The sequence below is a fragment of the Tenebrio molitor genome, chromosome 1 (assembly GCF_963966145.1).
Source record: "Tenebrio molitor chromosome 1, icTenMoli1.1, whole genome shotgun sequence".
Lineage (NCBI taxonomy): Eukaryota > Metazoa > Arthropoda > Insecta > Coleoptera > Tenebrionidae > Tenebrio > Tenebrio molitor.
Window position 1 is genome coordinate 13,275,457 of NC_091046.1, and position 18,599 is coordinate 13,294,055.

General features: G+C 34.3%; 1 protein-coding gene across 5 annotated transcripts in view; it reads left to right on the forward strand.

Annotated features, from left to right (window-relative positions):
- The window catches only part of sns (sticks and stones), a 316,393-nt gene that overhangs the window by 279,196 nt on the left and 18,598 nt on the right, over positions 1 to 18,599 (forward strand). For all 5 annotated transcript variants that reach the window (XM_069042514.1, XM_069042533.1, XM_069042528.1 and 2 more), the window contains 2 exons: positions 4,170 to 4,334; positions 9,972 to 10,151. In XM_069042514.1, coding sequence (XP_068898615.1) covers positions 4,170 to 4,334; positions 9,972 to 10,151 — 345 coding nt within the window. The remainder of the gene's footprint in view (positions 1 to 4,169; positions 4,335 to 9,971; positions 10,152 to 18,599) is intronic.

The window sequence follows — 18,599 nt, forward strand, 5'->3', positions numbered from 1 at the left end:
GAAAAAGTTAATTTGTTATTGATCCATTGCTGGTTAAAAGACAATTATTAATAAGTGTTGTATTCGTGGTTGAAGAAATTGCTTTGGTGATGTATGTATTAATGAGTGCTTTTAACAGTTAACACGTATTCAGGGATGGAAATGGGATGACGCCCCTTTGTTTGTGTCGTCTTATTTTATGCGAGTTTAAATTAATTTGTTAAAATAAATATTTGCCGGAAAGGACGCTCGGTTGTATTTACAAATTCGGCAAATTATCATGCTTAAAGGCTCTCGCTAAACTCAGTATGTAAACAAAATAAGAACTTGCAGCTTATAATTAGAGATGCGGGTTTAATTGCTTAATACGTCGCGACATCAGCTTCCAAACAACAAAGGAAGACACCTTACTCTTGAAACATAATCCCGTATGTTACCCGGGAAGTGCGGCGGAAGTAAGAGCGGGAAAATTAAGGAAAAGCATAGGGGGCGGGTGTGCTAGTTGTATGGCGGAGGGCTACAACGAACGTAGACTCGTATCCATGTATAACTTACAAGGGGATAATAAATCCTAGCAGATCGGGCTGTTTGTCGAGGAGTTGTGGTGTGTAAGCTCGACTCGACCTGCGCCAGAAGATAACTTCTGTTTTATAATAGTAGATTTGTGTCATAATTATGAAAGCGCAACGACTAATCTCTAATGTTAATCCTTTTTTATTGTATAAGCGCCGGCTCTATGATAAATACTCGCTAATCTAGGGCTCACCAAGTCGCTTTAACGCTCCGGAGGAGCGGTCGCGATCGTTGACTTTTTACCTCCGTTTTTCGAATAAAACCGGGGCTTACGTCGTAATTTTTTTGGCCCAGATTTATAAATTTATTCATCTCTCCGTTTTTCTTCGTTATTCATGTATTCAATATTTAACTTTGTAACCTGTATGGAAGATCCACTCCATTCCCCGGGGTCAATTTTTACCCTTGTATTAGCTTACATCGACTACTCTACCGGAGTTTGCTTTAAATTTTCATTTCCACTCTTCACGGCTTTTCCTCCCTTAAATAACATTCTTTCACACGTAAATCGGATATTGAGATTGTGATTCCACATGTGCCACCCCTCATTCTCAAAATACCTAGATACCTATTAATAATTAACATAACCAAATACATATTCTCACTTATCTACTAATTTTAATTGTGGAAAGTTGTAAAAGGAGACGAACTAATCTACGTTTCGTGAAGAACTTCTCATGTTACCGTCTGTCATCAAACACATTAACAGGTTATCGAAAACAACTTTCAAGTTCCAGTAGATTCTTCGGTAGTTAAATCTACTTATTTGGCGCTCTTCAAACATCTGTCTGTTCATCACAAGAGGGCTAAAACCGAGAATTGCAACACTAATGTTTATTTGCCCGAGAAGAACTACCGCAGTCGCAGACGTTATTTGCTGTCGTTTATTTTTTCTATCAAACGAGTATTTCTGGTTTGTTCTCGTTCAATTAATTTGAACATTGACGGAGCGAAGAATAATTTAACCCTGAAAGTAAACTAATTAAATCTTGTGTTTTATCGACCAACAAATTCGAAGCAAATTAATAAAAGAATCTGTTCGCTCAGCGTTCGGAAAGATTTGACATTTTTGCTGATTCTACAAGTATACTTTAAATTTTCGCTTACAAACTTCAGCTCTAACCAGTCTTTTTCCTTATTAACACGACGTTATGGTTAGGACTAGTATTAAGTAAAAAGTTTTAACAACAAATTGAAACCGCCACAGAATGGAGTTTAAACAGCTTTTCTTGTGAAGTTTATCAGGTCAAAGATATTAGAGTCCGTGCTGAAACTTGTGTGTAATAAATTATGGTTACGTAGACAAATGGTGGTTAATTTTAAAACCGAGCAATACTCGCTTGCAAAAACTTAAATAGCAATATCCACTGCAGGAATGAGTTCCGCCAAGGTAATGGCGCGGAAGCCTTGCTGCTCCGGGGACAAACGGAAAACTAAATGTAATTATTGAGTCTCCGACGTTTTGACTAAGGTAGCAAAAAGGAAATTACTAGAATGCCAACGTTTATACAACAGGAATATTCGTATGTCGGGAGGAAATTGTAATGCGCACTTTTGTTATCGACCGAATAAAATTTTATCTTAATAAAACGTTTTGCATCTGTAAACCTTCAGCATTTGCAGCTGAATTACCATAAGTGATATTGTAACAACTTCGGTGCTTCAACACCACTCGTTGCTAACAGCTCGAAGCACTCAAGAAGTCTCAAGTGTTTATTTATTGCCTAATGATGCTTTGCAGTTAACGCTACAATTCTTTACGTTATTGCCAAGTTTACCGCCGCTTTATTTATCCCTCAACAACAATGAATTTTGAATGAAGACACCAACAAGACCACGTAAAATGTTTACGAGGTGTGCTTTTTCAGCAAGAAGTCAAAAATTGTGCTGCAAACTATTACTTACATTCTCTATTCCTGTAATGGACTCGTTAAATGCCATTTTGTAATGGCATGTTCCTCGGAGTTAATTGAACTTTATTGATCAGACGTAGTGGCAGTACTGTGAGCTTTTGTGATGTTCAAAAAATGTATATTTAAAATTTTAAGTGGATCTGAAAAACTGAATGCACCGATTAAGCTCGGTGTCTTAATGCACGAGTATCTTCAGAAATGGGTTATTATGGAGGAGAGCTCGAGGTGCATTATTTGTGTAGTGTTTAATTTTTTATTGTTCCCCGGGCGCCGCCTCCAACTTTCCATAAAATTAAGCATTAACACGTATTTGCATTAGCATGGTAAAACTTTCAATCCTGCTTTTGCAAATAATGCAGTTGGTTGACAATTTTCCGATGCACTTTACAGTAGGTAATTGCAGCCACGGTCGGTACGTGTAACATTAACATAAGTCAAGCACCGAGTGGGTGCATAATTGCGTTTTAAGGAAAAATGCAAATTGCACATTGGCCAAGTGGAATTTAATGAAAAAATGTGAAACAAAGAACGAGCAGAATGTCTCACGTTAATGGTGCATTGCAGTACACCTGTTGTTGCTAGTGGAACTTTTGGAAAGTTTGTCTCTTTTCGTCTGTCGGTATTGAAAATGTCTTGTACAATGAAGGAGACGAGGACTGGAGCACGTGAACTAACTAGTAGCGTTCGTTACATGACTTTGGACTTTTCTCGTATAATTAGGACTCGGATGTAGACTGCACGGAATTAACTGAAATAAAATGTTTCCCTAGTTGGTTACGTATTCAGGCAATTATGTGCAAATTTATTAAATTTATATGGTCTTATTTCGTGGCCTGCCGCAATCTCTTTGCGATTCCGTGCGCATGTTAAAATCTCTTCCAGTTGCTATTTTTCGCTGATTAGCGTCCGAGCTTAATTACAAAGTACAATAGGACCGGAAGTGGACCTACAAGTTGAGGCCAAATCCCCGGCAAATTAATAAGTCAAACAAATCGAGCAATAATTCCGGGTTGAGTAAACACTGCAGCACCATATTCCGCACGGGATTGTCTTAACTAAGGAATAAATAGACCAGCGAAGTGTACTTCGGGGATAATGCACCTGAGGGACATAAATCTACACCGTCCTCCGGACAGTTGAACATAGCAATCCGATACAATATTAACCGCAACGGCCTCCGGAGTCGTTTAATGTTAATAGCTAGTAAATATATGAACCGTTCGGCAAATAGCACCTAGATTCGCTGAACGTATGATTATTTATCTGTGAAATTGATCTGGTAACTAGGTTGGACTGGTGCCAAAAACTGTTACACGTTCGCCGCCGCCAACCTGTGCGTGATGGTGCCCACTCTTATAATCCGTTAATTTACGAACGAGGAAATTAGTGATGGCAGTGTAACAAACCAACTTGAAATAATAATAACTGATACCTGCGTGGATACACGACTGCATTAATTTAAATATGCAGGGGCGTTAAGGCCACATCCGTAAGATCCTATTAGAATTTGCGTAGTTATGAGACTACTGGTGGAGAATTTTAAATCATCTTAACTCATTTATAACCATCTTGCGTGGAGAAAAGGTTTGGGACGAGGACCATCAACGCAGTTACGCATCATTCGCGCCGGCAATAAATTTAAATTTTTAAAACAATAGAGGCGATTTTCATTGTGATTTATTTATGCCGTGTCTCTTCTTCCAGTATACTTCGTGGCCCTTAGTCTGAGTGTGGTCTCCGGCCAGCAACAATACTTCAGGGTTCAGCCTAGAGATGTCAAAGTGCAAGAGGGTGGTGAAGCTATGTTGGAGTGTGAGGTGGCCAATTTGGCGGGTCAGGTGCAATGGACCAAGGACGGATTCGCCCTAGGTAAAATTTATGTCTTTCTTCTTTAGTCTTATATCGTTTATGTAAATATGACAAGTGGTCTCGATGATTTTTTATATCATTTTTGCTATGAACGAGAATAATATGTATATACATACATAAATTATAAAGTTAAAACATTAATTGATCTTCGATTGTTACTCTTTCTCTGTTTTTTCAACAAGCAGGTTTAGAACAATTAAGACATTTTTCTTTTTCTAAATTAAATGTATTTCGATTTTGTCAGAAAATTTCTAGGAGATACAATTACATAAATGTACATGTCTTTTTTCAGAGATCTTAGATAGTTACACAGTCTTTTTTACATACTTATTAAACAGTTTTAATGTTAGATATGTATACATAAATCGAATAACCCACCAAAAGTTTGGAATAACGGAAATATTTTCTTTCCAGTTGACTTTTTAAAAAAGAACCTGCTCAAGTCAATTTTATTTAAAAAATAAACATTCGTTTTTCTGTTTTCGTACGACGATATCATCACAATTTTTTAAGGATAACATCATTACATAACATTTTTGATTTACACTGCAAAAATTTCCGATAATAATGCGGAATCTGGAAAAGTGCCCCGAATGCTTGCAGCGTTTCCACCTTGAATGGCAAGGGAAATCCTCTCAAAAAGGAATTTCTTTGATTTTGAAGTCGGTTTCCGATAACATAAATGAAATCGATGGTTTATTTGAACCAAGGGCCTAAGGTTTCAAAGGCTAAACCTTTAAATATGTAATTTGACGAAATAATTGAACTACATTTGCTATGTTTGTGTTTGCAAGCCATTTCAGCGGCAAAACCTGAGACTTCAGATGTTTTCAACACGTAACTGTCTGCAAGTGTATCTACAACAGTAACGTCGCAAACCAAAGGTTGACCTTTAATCCACGGTACTAAAGTAAGAAACAATCTTTGACAAAAATACCTGAGATTCTAAATTCTTAAAGAGCTGCTCCCTACATAATTGATACGCACAATTTTCTATTTACTTATAGAAACTTTTATACGTATTTTGTACGTTGCTTCGTTGCTAACATTTTTTAGCTCGATTCACGAATTTATTCATTTCCGTGACATTTGATTTTGAGAGTGAATGTGCCCAGAATTCAACTTAATAAAATATATGTTTATTAATATGTAATTATGTACATATTAGCAACATTATTTATCGGTGTAAATAAATAAATGTTATTTAAATAATGAGAAAAGATGAAAGTTGTATACAGTTGTAGGTATACAGGGTATTTCACGAGTGATAATGAGCTCGACGGAATTGAAAATGCAACCCACAATACATTTGCAACGCTAACGTGGATTTTTGTTTTTTGATTTAAAAAACCGTGAAACATAGTTAACTGTGCAGTTTCGTAAATTTTTACATAAATATCATATTCGCTTGGTTAAATGAAATTGTGAAAAAACAAAGAGTTTTTGGGAAAATGTTTATTGTCTGCATAAACACGCAACGGCAGAAACATTTTTATTACATTCGCCTTAAATCAGGATCATCCTTCGAATACATTTTAATCGTCGTATTTTAACTTTTTCGTAAATGTCAGTTGTAACAGATAAAATTAGCAAGCTAAGCTATCGTGTATTCATAATTTCATTTTAAAACAATACGATATTTAAAATTTTTAAATGTATTGTGGGTTGCATTTTCAATTCCGCCGGGCTCATTATCACTCGTGAAATACTCTTTATATGTATAACAATAATTTCAATTATAAACACCGTTCTCAATGTTTTGGCAAAATGGGAGGCCACGATTAATTTTTTTAACGTTGAACATAACATGTTGCTGAATTTCCCGCGATGTCGGAGTATTCTTCTTTTGCAAACTAGTAAAATTGACCACAATGCGCTGGACATTGACGCTATTTATAACCTCAAACTTAGAAAAACGTAACCTAATTCAACAGACAGCTTGACTACCAAATTAAATGCAAAATTCCCGTGACCTCCCATTATGCCAAAACAACGTGAATCCATTTTAGGACGGGAAAGGGATAAACGTGTCAACACTGTAGCACTTTTCAAAGCTTGGCAGCGATGCACAGAAATGTCATGTGCATACTTTGAAGTTAGTTGTAGCCGCGTTATGTTGTTATAAAACCGCTATATTTTTCATCTCTAAATGAGAACAACAGAAGCAAAAAGAGAACTCGACAACATCACTCTACTGTAGAAAATTTCGGATATAAATTCGTTTCAGATGTTCTGCTGATGTCAATGTTACCACAGTTCCACATTCCGTCAATTAATGAATTGCGCGAAAAGCGAGATTTCCATAAATCAATTTTTTTAAATGGTGTAAAGACTTAATAAAATTTTGCAAAAATTTTCGGTTATTCAAAAATTATTCACGTAGAAAAATTACTGAACTGGTACCATTTCTTCATTCTTTTTTTAGCTATTATATTCAATAAAATTATGTTGTTCATAAGAACATGTAGAAAATTAAAATCGTAATAAATCATTAACAGTTTAGTAAATTCATTTGAAATCTTGGAGAGTTTTGGGCTAGATTTCGCTCTTTTCTTCCAGTTGTTCAATTGCAGCTACATTGAAGTAAACCTTGATTTTGATATAACTTTGTAAAAATCTTATGTGGTGACAACGGGAGATCGCGCAGGTCATTCAACAAATCTTCTTCCTTAATTACGGAGTGATTTAGGATATTTTTAATTTCCAATATATGCATTTTAAACGTTCTTTTGTTGTTGTCTTAATTGATATCAAAATGACTTAACTGATATCACTATATATCGACATTCAGTCATATGAGTATTTTCTAATTAAAGAAATAATGTTTTGCCAAAATTTTGTGTGAAATTGAAATTTCATTGCTTTCCTGTATTTACTTTCAAAAAGCGATATCTCAGGAATCATCAGTTCAAGAGTCATATCATAACTCATAAGGTCATGGTCTATCCAAATTTCAAAAAAAATGTTTAAATAAAGGCGATGATGTCGTTGCTAGAAAATACGAAGGGGCTGAAAAATGAACATTATCGGAAATTATTTCTTTAAAAAACAATCAAAAAATCAAATTTGAATTAAAGGGATGAAATATTCCCATTGTTCTACACTTTTGGCACTCACTGTATAATAATTGTTACAAAAAAATAACACAAATCCCGATTTTTATTATTTGTTATGTGATGCTATAATTTGTTGCCTTCATTACTCATTCTCTTTTAAAATTGACCCAATTTATATTTCAAATTTGCTAATTAATCTGTTTATTTTCGATTTATAAATATGTACTAAATAATTGTGTATGTTTTGTTCATAAGTCAAACAAGATCAAACAATAAAATTCATTGTACTGGGACAACGAAATCCAAATATGTACTTTGTCTCTTTTTGTTCTCTTAAGTTTTTGGCTACATTGCTCATTTTTTATCACTAACATTTATTAATTACAAGAATTAATTATTGGAAGGTTTAAACACGGTAACGCATTTAAAAAAACATTATTTTTTTTTTACTTGAGTTAGCAAAGATACTAAAAATCTGATACTGTCAAAGTCATAGCCGCCCGCCCTTTATCGAAGTAATTATTGATCGCACCGTATAATGAACGTATAATAGTATCGGGTGGGTGTCGATTTAAATTTCTTAACAAAGTTGGCGTTGAAGAGGCGATTGTGAACGCACCACTCCTTAGTCTGCGGAGTAAAATTACAAGCAACGCAAAAGGTGAGGTTATATTGAAACAGCTGATCCGTGATCTGTAATCCGTAGTGCGTTCACAATCAACTCTCCAACGTCAACTTCGAGGAGAAATTTAAATGACCACCCGATACATACAGCAATGTATGATACGTTCCATTGAAAATTATAAACTCATATTGAACTCGACGAGTCACTTTAAAGCATTGTTTAAAAAATAACATAAACATAAAATTAAGACTAATGCTGTTTTTTTGTAAAGAAATTGATGATTTAAAATTTTCTATGACGTATACAGTTGCTTCAGAGGTACGCTAGTTGTGTTTATAACGTAGGCTTAAAAATTAATTTAGTCAACTTTGAAATTCTAATGAGACGTGTTGAAAAACACGACGAAACAAAGACAGCTGGGTTTAATATACTATAAACCGCTACCTAGCCGGACTTTGATTATATACCATTAGATCATTACTATTAATGGTCTAGATCTGGAACAGGTTTACCGAAAAGCATAAAAACTCGTACTTTCAGTGGTCTTCTTCTAAGATAAATTTTAATTAGCGACATCCATTACATTTTTTGGATATACAAACATGTTCTAAAAATAATAATAATTACAGGTGAGTTCCGTGTTTTGCCGTTTCGTAATAGCGCATTTAATTGAACGTTAATCACACGGGAGTTTCACGCAAATTGTGATATTTATCGGGACCAACTCGATTACAAATTTCCTCTAGAAAAAAGTAAAATGGTGCAGAGAAAATGTTTTGCTTTTGCGACAAGTCCGTGTGAATAGGAGCGCTGCAACAATAATAGAGTTTTAAGAAATATTTCAACAATGGAACCGTTAGTATGAAATCAAAATATTTACGTGAATATTTGTTGTCTTGTGAAATGAATCGATAAGCACTGAAAAATGGCCGCTGTTTGTAGACGTTCCAAAGAATGTGTTAAAAGAATTATTCAGCAACGAATTATTCGTCGCTATTTTCAGACGAAAACCGAACTGTTATTGAAACCTTCCCGAAAATAATAACATTCTGCGAATGACCGCTTTATTTTCACATGAAAATGAGACCAGAATACCGAACGAAAATGTCGGCTTCGGAAGGATCGGGAACTTTCACATTATGGTCTGAATGCTTATCATTATCTCAGCGAGATATTTTCAAAGGTTTATTAAGCGACAGATTCGGAATTTTGGATGTGGTAGGCTATATCAGAAAAATATTGCTCTTGTTCCAACAAAATTGACCTCGTCTGCTATAAAGGTAGTTTAAAAAAGCATAAAAGAGTATAATATAAAATTTTGTAATGGCCATCCTTTTTTCCACAAAATTTGCCGATGCTTCGCCCCAAGTCTGAAACAGTTTAAAATTAAAATCAGTAAATTATTCAGAAGCACGATGAGTTTTAAAACCGGTAAATACTAGTAACGCCTCAACCGCTTTAAATCTTGGGAGCTTAATAAAGCTCCAAGTTCGGTTTAAAAAACCTTAAGAAGTTATAAAAATAATAATCGGAGAGGGTTCATGCAATTCGATATCTTAATAGTGTCACCTCCTACCTTTTGTAAATTTATTCGAGATCGATCGGGGCAGATTTTTATTAACGGTGATTTGTCAAAAGAAGTACAAACAGCGAGCTAGATTTATTATCAAAGTCTGACAAACACTAAATACAAACCAAATGAAGACAAATTAATGGCTGCAGTTTCTCTGGAAACTAACTCTCTGTTAATTTGAGAAAAGTATTACAAATGACATTCATTTGGACTAATTCGATCTGATTGATGTAAAAGCATCGCAGACGCTCCATACTGAAATAATTGTAGCATTGTGGATAGTAGCCGTCTTTTTTTATGTATCATTTGACTGTTGTGCATTTTTGTTAGTTGGTAATAAGGGTGAGTAGTGTCTCAATTTAACTGTTTTGATTGTCCTGCAGGGTTCTCGTCGGTTATTCCTGGCTTCCCTCGGTACTCCGTGATCGGTGACCGTCGTCACGGCATATATAACTTGAGGGTGAGCAATGCTTCCCTGGAGGATGACGCCGAATACCAATGTCAAGTGGGACCGGCGAGGCTTCATAAGGCAATTCGAGCGAACGCCAGGCTCAACGTCATATGTAAGTAGCGAAATCTTCGGAACATCCGCCAAATTTTCAATTTTCATAATGAAACGCCACAAGATGAAGCAAATTACTTGATAAACAAGCATAAATAATGTACGCCCTAATTGTCAGTGGATAATCGGGCTTTATACATTTTAGATGGTAATCTTCTCGTATCTCTGCGAGTAATTGCAAATTGAAACTAATTACTCTTACCTGGGAGATAGTGGGGAGATAAATACGTAACGTATTTTGTCCTAACCGTCTAGCTACTTCTCTTCATTAACTAAATTGTAAAGCGGTTAAGTAATTTCGTGTCGTTAGAAATTAGTAGATGTGTGAGATGAAACCGTAAGTGTGGGACGCTTTGTGTCTAAATTAAGTTAATTTTTTGCGGAGGTGCATTTTAGGGGGCAAATTTTGACTGTGCACCGACGTAATTATTATTCAAGAGCACTAAACGGCAATAAAATGCGCACTTAATAAATTACAAGTTAAAGCTTTAATAAACAGTGCACGTGTTGGGAGATATGGGGGTACCTTCATTAGGTGTAATGTTTCGTTATTGCCAGCTTAATGAAATTCGTTGGAACGTGTAACTTTAAACCAACAAATTTAATGTCGTCTCTTAGCCCATTCCAGAAAATCTTGGCCCTTGGCGCTTCTGACCCAATTCCCTCTTTGCCAATGTATCCGCAAACAAGCTCCCCCATCAACGGCCAATTTGTCGATATGCGTTGATAATTTCGAACCGTATAGACGTACCTAATGTGATAACAATTTTGCTTTGGTGAAATCCCCCGTGAAACTTCGTTTCCAAGAAGTTTCTATCTCGGCAATTACAAACACAGGTATGAACAATAATTTCGCAAGGATCTTCATTTAGAATTGCAGGTTAGTTGTAATTCTATATTACCTCTCATGTAAATTTAACCTAGCAAATTGAATAATCCAACAAGCAAACTCTAAATTAGTTTAAGGGAACCCACTGTCAGCTTCAAAAGTTTAATTCATTACTCGTAAGCCCAACAAAGACAACTTTATAACAAACAAACGGCCCAATGCAAATTTGTTATAATAACTCACGCTGTCTGAGCGTTAAAGAAAGTATTTTACATTGTTCTGCTTGTCCGTCAGAATGAACAATATTAATGAAAGGCACGAAAAACTAACTGTAATATTTCAGCCGGCTGCAAATTTGGCAAGTATACATTTTTGGTAAATCAAATAAATACGTCGTTTACCCTCTCCTTTTAAAAATACCGATGAATCATTCATTTCAAGCAAAATTTTGTGTTTATTTTCTAACTAGCAATCAAATATTGTACTAACAATTTGTCCACCATTTTCCGAAACAAAATGATCGAGCTGATTCAGCAGCAGGTGAAAAAATTGGTTAGTTTTTTAACAAAAAATTATTGCATGGGTGCTTTTGCAAGATTAGATATCGTAACTTTCCGTGATTTACTAAATTCAGGGAAAATTAATTATGTTAGCGCCGGTTTCACAAAATTAATTATTACTATCGAAAGCGTCAAACTTGAATACAATATATATCCGGTGTCTATTGTGTTTTTGCTTACTCCGAAGTGGTAAGACTAGACTTTGCAAACACATAGTTGTTCTAGTAATTATGGTAATAGAGAAGTTATAAAATGTGTGATTGTGACCCTTAAAATGTACTTTTTCGCAATGATTAGGATTATATTTTTAACAAAGAGGAATGACACAAGAAAAGATTTAATTTTTTGAAAATTTGTCATGTTTGGAAAAGAATGGTGTATTGCAATGCGAGTGTGGAAAGGGGTTTATTACACAACGGGTATGATACTTGGATCGTGTACAAGTTTTTCAATGACACATCTCTCGAAGATCTATCGAATTGTCCCTTAAGGACAATGGAAGTTACATAGAGTGAATAGAACCAAAAGGATTAGTTTTTAGACCTTTCTGTATTAATTACTATTTCGAATTTCTTATATGCTGACCTGTTAAATTATAAGATCCTTAAATTTTTCTTTTGTTATGAGAAAACGGAAACCACCTGTTTCTATCATCCAAAAGAATTAATCGTTTTGGTTTCAAGTTTCAACATTTTTTCCCTCAATTTTCCACACTTGGACGAAATTCTGAATAGAAAATGAGAAACGAATTTTATATTCTACGTTTTATTTTTTGTTTCTTCTAATTAAACATTTATTTAACTTCCCTTGTTACATGATTTCAAAGAAATTATAAACAATCTTTTATTAAAATGTATGTATGTATGTACCTACTATAAAAAGTTAAAAACGAAGAAATACTGTTTCCTAGACCTTCAGCCTGAGTTAATGTAATACAGGCCTAAATAGTTGTCTTAGAAGAATTTTCTCTAAAGTGAGACTTTCAATGATACGCCTAGTCACTTTTTTAGAATTAGTTAATTATAAACTTTATACACAATGAGATCAACAATTTTTTCGTAGGTATAGTGAATCGATTATAAGTGAGATAAATTAAATTTTTCACAACTTCCAAATACGTGTTTAATACATTCCAATTACTTTTAGTCCACACCTTAAAAATATCTAGTTTCAATCAGATAATTAAATTAATTAGTACAAGACTTGATTACTAATTGTAAATAAAAAAATAAAATCCGTTCACTTTTTTGCTCTGAAACAATCGTAATATGGTTTTTAATGCTAGTATAACAAATTCTTGAAAGAATTAGTTTTAATAAATTGAAAAAGAAAAGATCTATCTACGTCCTTGAAAATTACAAATGTCATTACAAATTTTTGTTTAAAAATACGAAATTGCAGCCATTATCTTTGGGTGTAACTTTTTCAAAGTTGTCTGAAAACTTATAATTTTCTTCAGTTAAACGCTCTCCATTTAATGACATTGCCCTTTGGTTGGCACAATTTATTATTCAGATCTTTCAAACGAGTTTCATTTTTAATAATTTTCGCCTTTCGAGGCGAAAACCTGCATTCCCAATATTCGAGATTGTATCTCGAAGCTACAATCATTTGTAATTATTTATAAATTTTAGCAGAAATTTCTGAAATAACGAGCGGTTGTCATTTCGATAATACCACATATGTAAATTTCAGCATAAAATTTAAGGAGCAATAAGTTCGGTGCAATTTTTCAGCAGTGAAATTCGTAACTCCCAGTGATACCTATTTTCCGTGCAGAGTTGTCCGCGGCTTTTCAAGTCGAGTATTTGCAGTCGCGACATAAGTTCACCAACCGGTGTTTAGTTTAGCTCAGCTATAAAACGAGCTTTTACGAAATGAAAGACGTCTGTTGCAATAATGCTTTCATGTCGCCAATAGCAATTTCCTAAATTTAATCCAATGAAATGAAAAAAACAACATTTTTAGTGCTCGCGAACGTGCGCCGCAAAATGTAGACGATAAAACGAAACATGAAATTAAAGCGATTAGAAGTGTTACCGCACTGTTTAAGGGGTGGCATAGTTACGCTTCAAACTTTTTTCATGAACGTCGTATAAATACTGGGAATGAGTTGTAAACCATTTTTATTCAACCTTTGAATACTGCCAAGCAAATTGATTATTAAGAGCGTAATTAAATTTATGTACCGCACGGTGCGTGCTTGTTCCACAAAATTACAAAATCTTTCAGCGGATTGAAAGTTTTCACAATTTAGTTATACTCTTACGAATGTCAAGTTTGCCGTAATAAAAGTCGTTTCAATCGACAAGTAGTGAATTAGATTACCTGTAAGCACAGCTGTTGAAAGTGTTGCGTTTGTTAAATTGTACAATACGATTTGTTCATTTTGTATGTTGCATTTTACTGCCACGGGAAAGACAAATAGCCGAAACAAGCTGGAATTAGACTTTTAACCTAATACTGATTATAGCTATTAGTTGCTAATTGTGATAGCAACGAACTTATTCTGTAGTGGGAGAAGAATTGCAACAGGTAGTTACACTCAAAACTTAGCCATTAAACCAAACCGTGAAAGTTATTGATTACTATACGAAAAACGTGGACAGGTGCACAGGTAGAAATTATTTAAATTTATTTAAATTAAGTGTAAATTTCGAATACACACAATGAAATATAATATTGAATGAAAATGGTACAGTTAACATGCAGCTTGTGGTTGTTGCAAGCAAGAGTAATGCTGTTCATAATTTTATTTTTTACATAATAGTGCATTAAATTTTTTTTTTAGTTTTAATTGAATGCTTAGTAAGCGTAGAAGTCGCATCAGTAGTAGATATTTATGATTCTTGAACCATTCACTTCGTAGGAGGTTGCTCAGTGGGGAGCTCCCAGCAAAGTGTCAGGTCGTTTATTTGTGAAACTATTGGAGATCTACGTGTTGGTAAAAGAGTTTAGTTTAGAGAATATGATTGGGAGTTGTAAGTTCGTTTTCTGACGTCTTCGATTTCTTTCAAACCTAAGCCAGTTGGCTAACTTGTCGGAAGTAAAAATTATGGTTGAAGACACTTGTTTTGAACAAATAATTTTTTGTTGTCGTAAAATTTAAATTATTCAAGAAAGTTGTTTCAACGATCTTGTTCGTATCTTTGTAATATTCCCTAACGCCTTTGGTAATACATCAAATAAACTGTTCTTGTGCAAGAGGTGATTATTTAAACGAATAATTTCCGTTTAAATAAATGTTTCGAATAAAAATTTATCCGGTTTTCTTTTTATTCCCATTTATGCAGAGAAGTCTAAAACAGAACAAAAAATGTTTCATGTATAAAATTTGAATTTCATTCAGAAGTAGCTAATGTAAAATTGAAAGTTCTCAATTTTGCCCTGGAAATATAGAGCTTTGACTTGAAATCGACACATAATAAAACAGTTTAAGTGAACAATACTTGTATTTATGTGCTGATAAACATATTTATTAAGTCAAGCAGCTTGATGTTTTTTAAAATTATTTGATGTTACTTGAAAACCAACCTTCTCAAAAATCTACTGCTTGACTTCACCTGCCTTTCTGTCGTTACTACCTGACTCGATATCAAGAAAGTTCAAGCTAGGTGAGATTTCAATTACACACACCTGTAAGATTTACTAACGTAAGTAACTTCTAGAAAAATTACAAGTTTAAACAACCCTGTAAGTAAGTTACAGTAAATTTTACAAACCTTTGTAAATCGGAAAACGTGAGAGTCAAAATATGTTCGGCGGCATTCACGGGCCTTCTCACATCTTATCTAATAATTTTTGATAAGTTTACGTTTACGGCCGTCCAATGTTCAGTTGTTCAGTGATCCAGGACCACAAAAACGCAGTTGAAAGTCATCGCAACATTATGCAACACCAAATTATTTTTATTTATATCAAAAACGTGGTGTTTGGACGTTTAATCAGTTGCTGAGGTTATTTTTCAGCTAGATTAAAGAAGCTCCTTCAAATTAATACAAGGCGATTCACGAGTAATAATGAGCCCGACGGAATTGAAAATGCAACCCACAATACATTTGAAACGTAAAGCTGGACATTTACTGCTTCCATATCCAGCTTTATGTTCCAAATGTGGGTTGTATTTTCAATTCCGTCGGGCTCATTATTACTCGTGAATCACCTTGTATAATAATATTGCCACTTCTGAAGCTTTCGAAATAAAAATAAACAGGCAATCAAACTTCTTCTCACAGCAAATCACGTTGTTAAGCACTGTATAGTTTACTTATAGGTTTTATTTTTATATTATTTCTTATTTCAAAATCGTAATTTTTGGATTTGTAAATAAAGTAGTCTGTATTGCAAGTTCATTTTAACAATTATTTTTGTGGATATCGCACAATACAATCTTAACGTATATTATTTTAGAACCAAACTCAAACTAAAAAATAAAATTAATTTAATTTCAACATTCTGGAAAGAAATTCCAAAAGACTGAGCAGATTATGTACAGCAATAGGTTTTAGATTAATGCAGATTTAAGAAACTCTCAATGTTTTGTATTGAAACTGGGTTTTGTTTTCTTTATAATTTTTTTTTTTTGCTCTATTACCAAGACTAGTGATTTTTAATCACGTATAATGTGGATGTAACTACATTAGAAATAAATAAAACATGGTGCCTATAATATACCGTATGGTCAAGAAAGTTTCGAACTCCTATTATCCATGAAAAACAAAAGTTTATTCGTACATTGATTCGTATGAGTGTAACTGTCAAAACAAAAATGGATTACATCAGTTGGGCTAGATAATGAACAATGATTTTCACATCTTATCGCTTAACATTGTTTAAATTTTCTTTTGCGGCTGAGGTCCTGCTGCATAGGCAGTGGTTGTGGGTACCATTCAGCAACGGATGTCGAAGGCACATAGTAAACAGAGCCAGCAGATCGTATGATAATACAATGGAGTTGCAGGCTTTGTACAGGTATTATCAGCCTCACTATCCAGACTATTATGTAGGTATTACGAGACACTACCAATGGAACAATGTTCAACGACATTGTATGCCAAATCTGTTGACTAATTGAGGAATTAAAGTAGACATTGCATTCAGGATGCATAGGTAAAATCCAATGACCCATTCAAAATTGTCTTCATTTCTGACAATAGGGCGTGCAGCCCAATTTATTCCTTAGAAAGAGGATTTTCAGTGAATACATCGTCGAATGAATTTTTATTCCTACTTCGGCAATAAAAAATAACAGTTCTTGCAATAATAATTGAATTGCAATAGGAATAATAATCTATAACTGGAATTCGCCACGCAAACACTTTTGAACGATCTACATGGACTTGTACAAATTGTAGTTGTTGTTTGAATCGAATACCTAAGATTTTAAGGCCGTTTAATGTAGTCCAGATTATCCTCAACATAAAGCCTAAATAAACACCTCATAAATTCGCAACTGTTACCTCAACAGAACCGCAGTTTATGTCTGTCCCTTTATAAACAGCATTCAGCTCTCAAAGAGGTGGATATAAAAATAGGCAACAGTTTACTTACACTTGAATACAGATTGTTTTTATTAATCAGTGGTGTTTTCCTGTTTTACCGAAAGTCAAAAAAGCTGTTATCGCCGAGATTATCGCACATTTTCATCGAATTTAATCTAATTATGCATTTTGGCACACCTGTCGGAGCCTGACGATGCGGACAAATTAGCATAAGTGTAGACGTGTTGCAGCCTCGTTCGCAAGATGAAGAACAAGAGCTTGTCGTACGTTTCGTAAAGTGTGACGGGATAGCGTCAGTGCCTTCTGACGGTTATTTGGAGCACAACGATGATTATTTGAGGTTATGTTGTCGCAAACTGCTTATTACACCGACTATGACACCGTTATTGCTCATACTTTGCTACCTTATTCCAGCAGGAATTTAACCCGATACCCGGGAGATCGTCGACCTAAACATTAAGTTTTAAGATAACTTTCGTAACGACGACATTTTGCCCAAGTTTGATTGGAATTAAAATGTCCGCCACCATTACATGTGTCATAGCACAGTTTTCTCCAATATGCCTATCTGTTACCACTTAAACTCCGGTCCTCAGGTTATCTGTTTTAGTGTTCAAAGTTTTTTCACTGCCTTCCCAAACCATTTAAGATGATAGACCCGACAACCCACACAGGATTTATCTCACTTTTATTCAAAATATATTCGTTCTTATCAAAAAATTTTAGAGCAGCGTGGCCACTACATTATGGCGACAATTTTCCGGCAAAATTCTATTTTATTTCTAAATCGGAGTGGGGTGTGATTATATTGAAGAAAGGAATGGAACTGATTGTGAAAGAATAATAGTATATCTGTTACAATCTGCGCCATTGCTTATATTTCAATGTTCGCTTTCAAGTTCGGTGAACTTGAATTGATTTTTTTGAAGTAGCTTTGGCCATCTAAGGCTCATATAATATAGCTTCATTTTTTACGGCCGTGTGGGTGTTTTAATTAAGCAGACGAGCAGACACTATTTTTCATTACATGTAAATTCGCGATAATTATCTTTTTCGCTAATTTATTCTAATTTATCTTTGGCCATATCAATTAAAATTAACATCCAGTTTTGACTGCGAGATTTCGTAAATGGAATTGGCATTGTTTCACAAAAGGCTATTGAAGCAGTATTTACGCTCGAAATATTTTATATTTAAAACACACAGTTAACTAATTCAAAATGTGCCAGATTCACAGCAATATAAAGTTAACTTATTTTAAGGATGGTGCCAATGAAACAACAATTTATTATATAGGTGTCCCGAAAATGGCGCACTGCCGGTGCACTACGGTGTAGAAGAGATTACCGTAAACGTGAGAAAAATGTTAAAAAAATTCTATTGGACTTATTTGCTGATTTGAAAGTGGCACTTAACAGGTCAATTATTTTGAAATAAATGTATTAAATTGTCATGAAAACTACCTCTAATCGTATATGTATATTATCACAAGTTACATATCTTAAATCCACTACGGCAACACAGCAAAGTAATGATGTACGAGTATATCTTTGTTTACA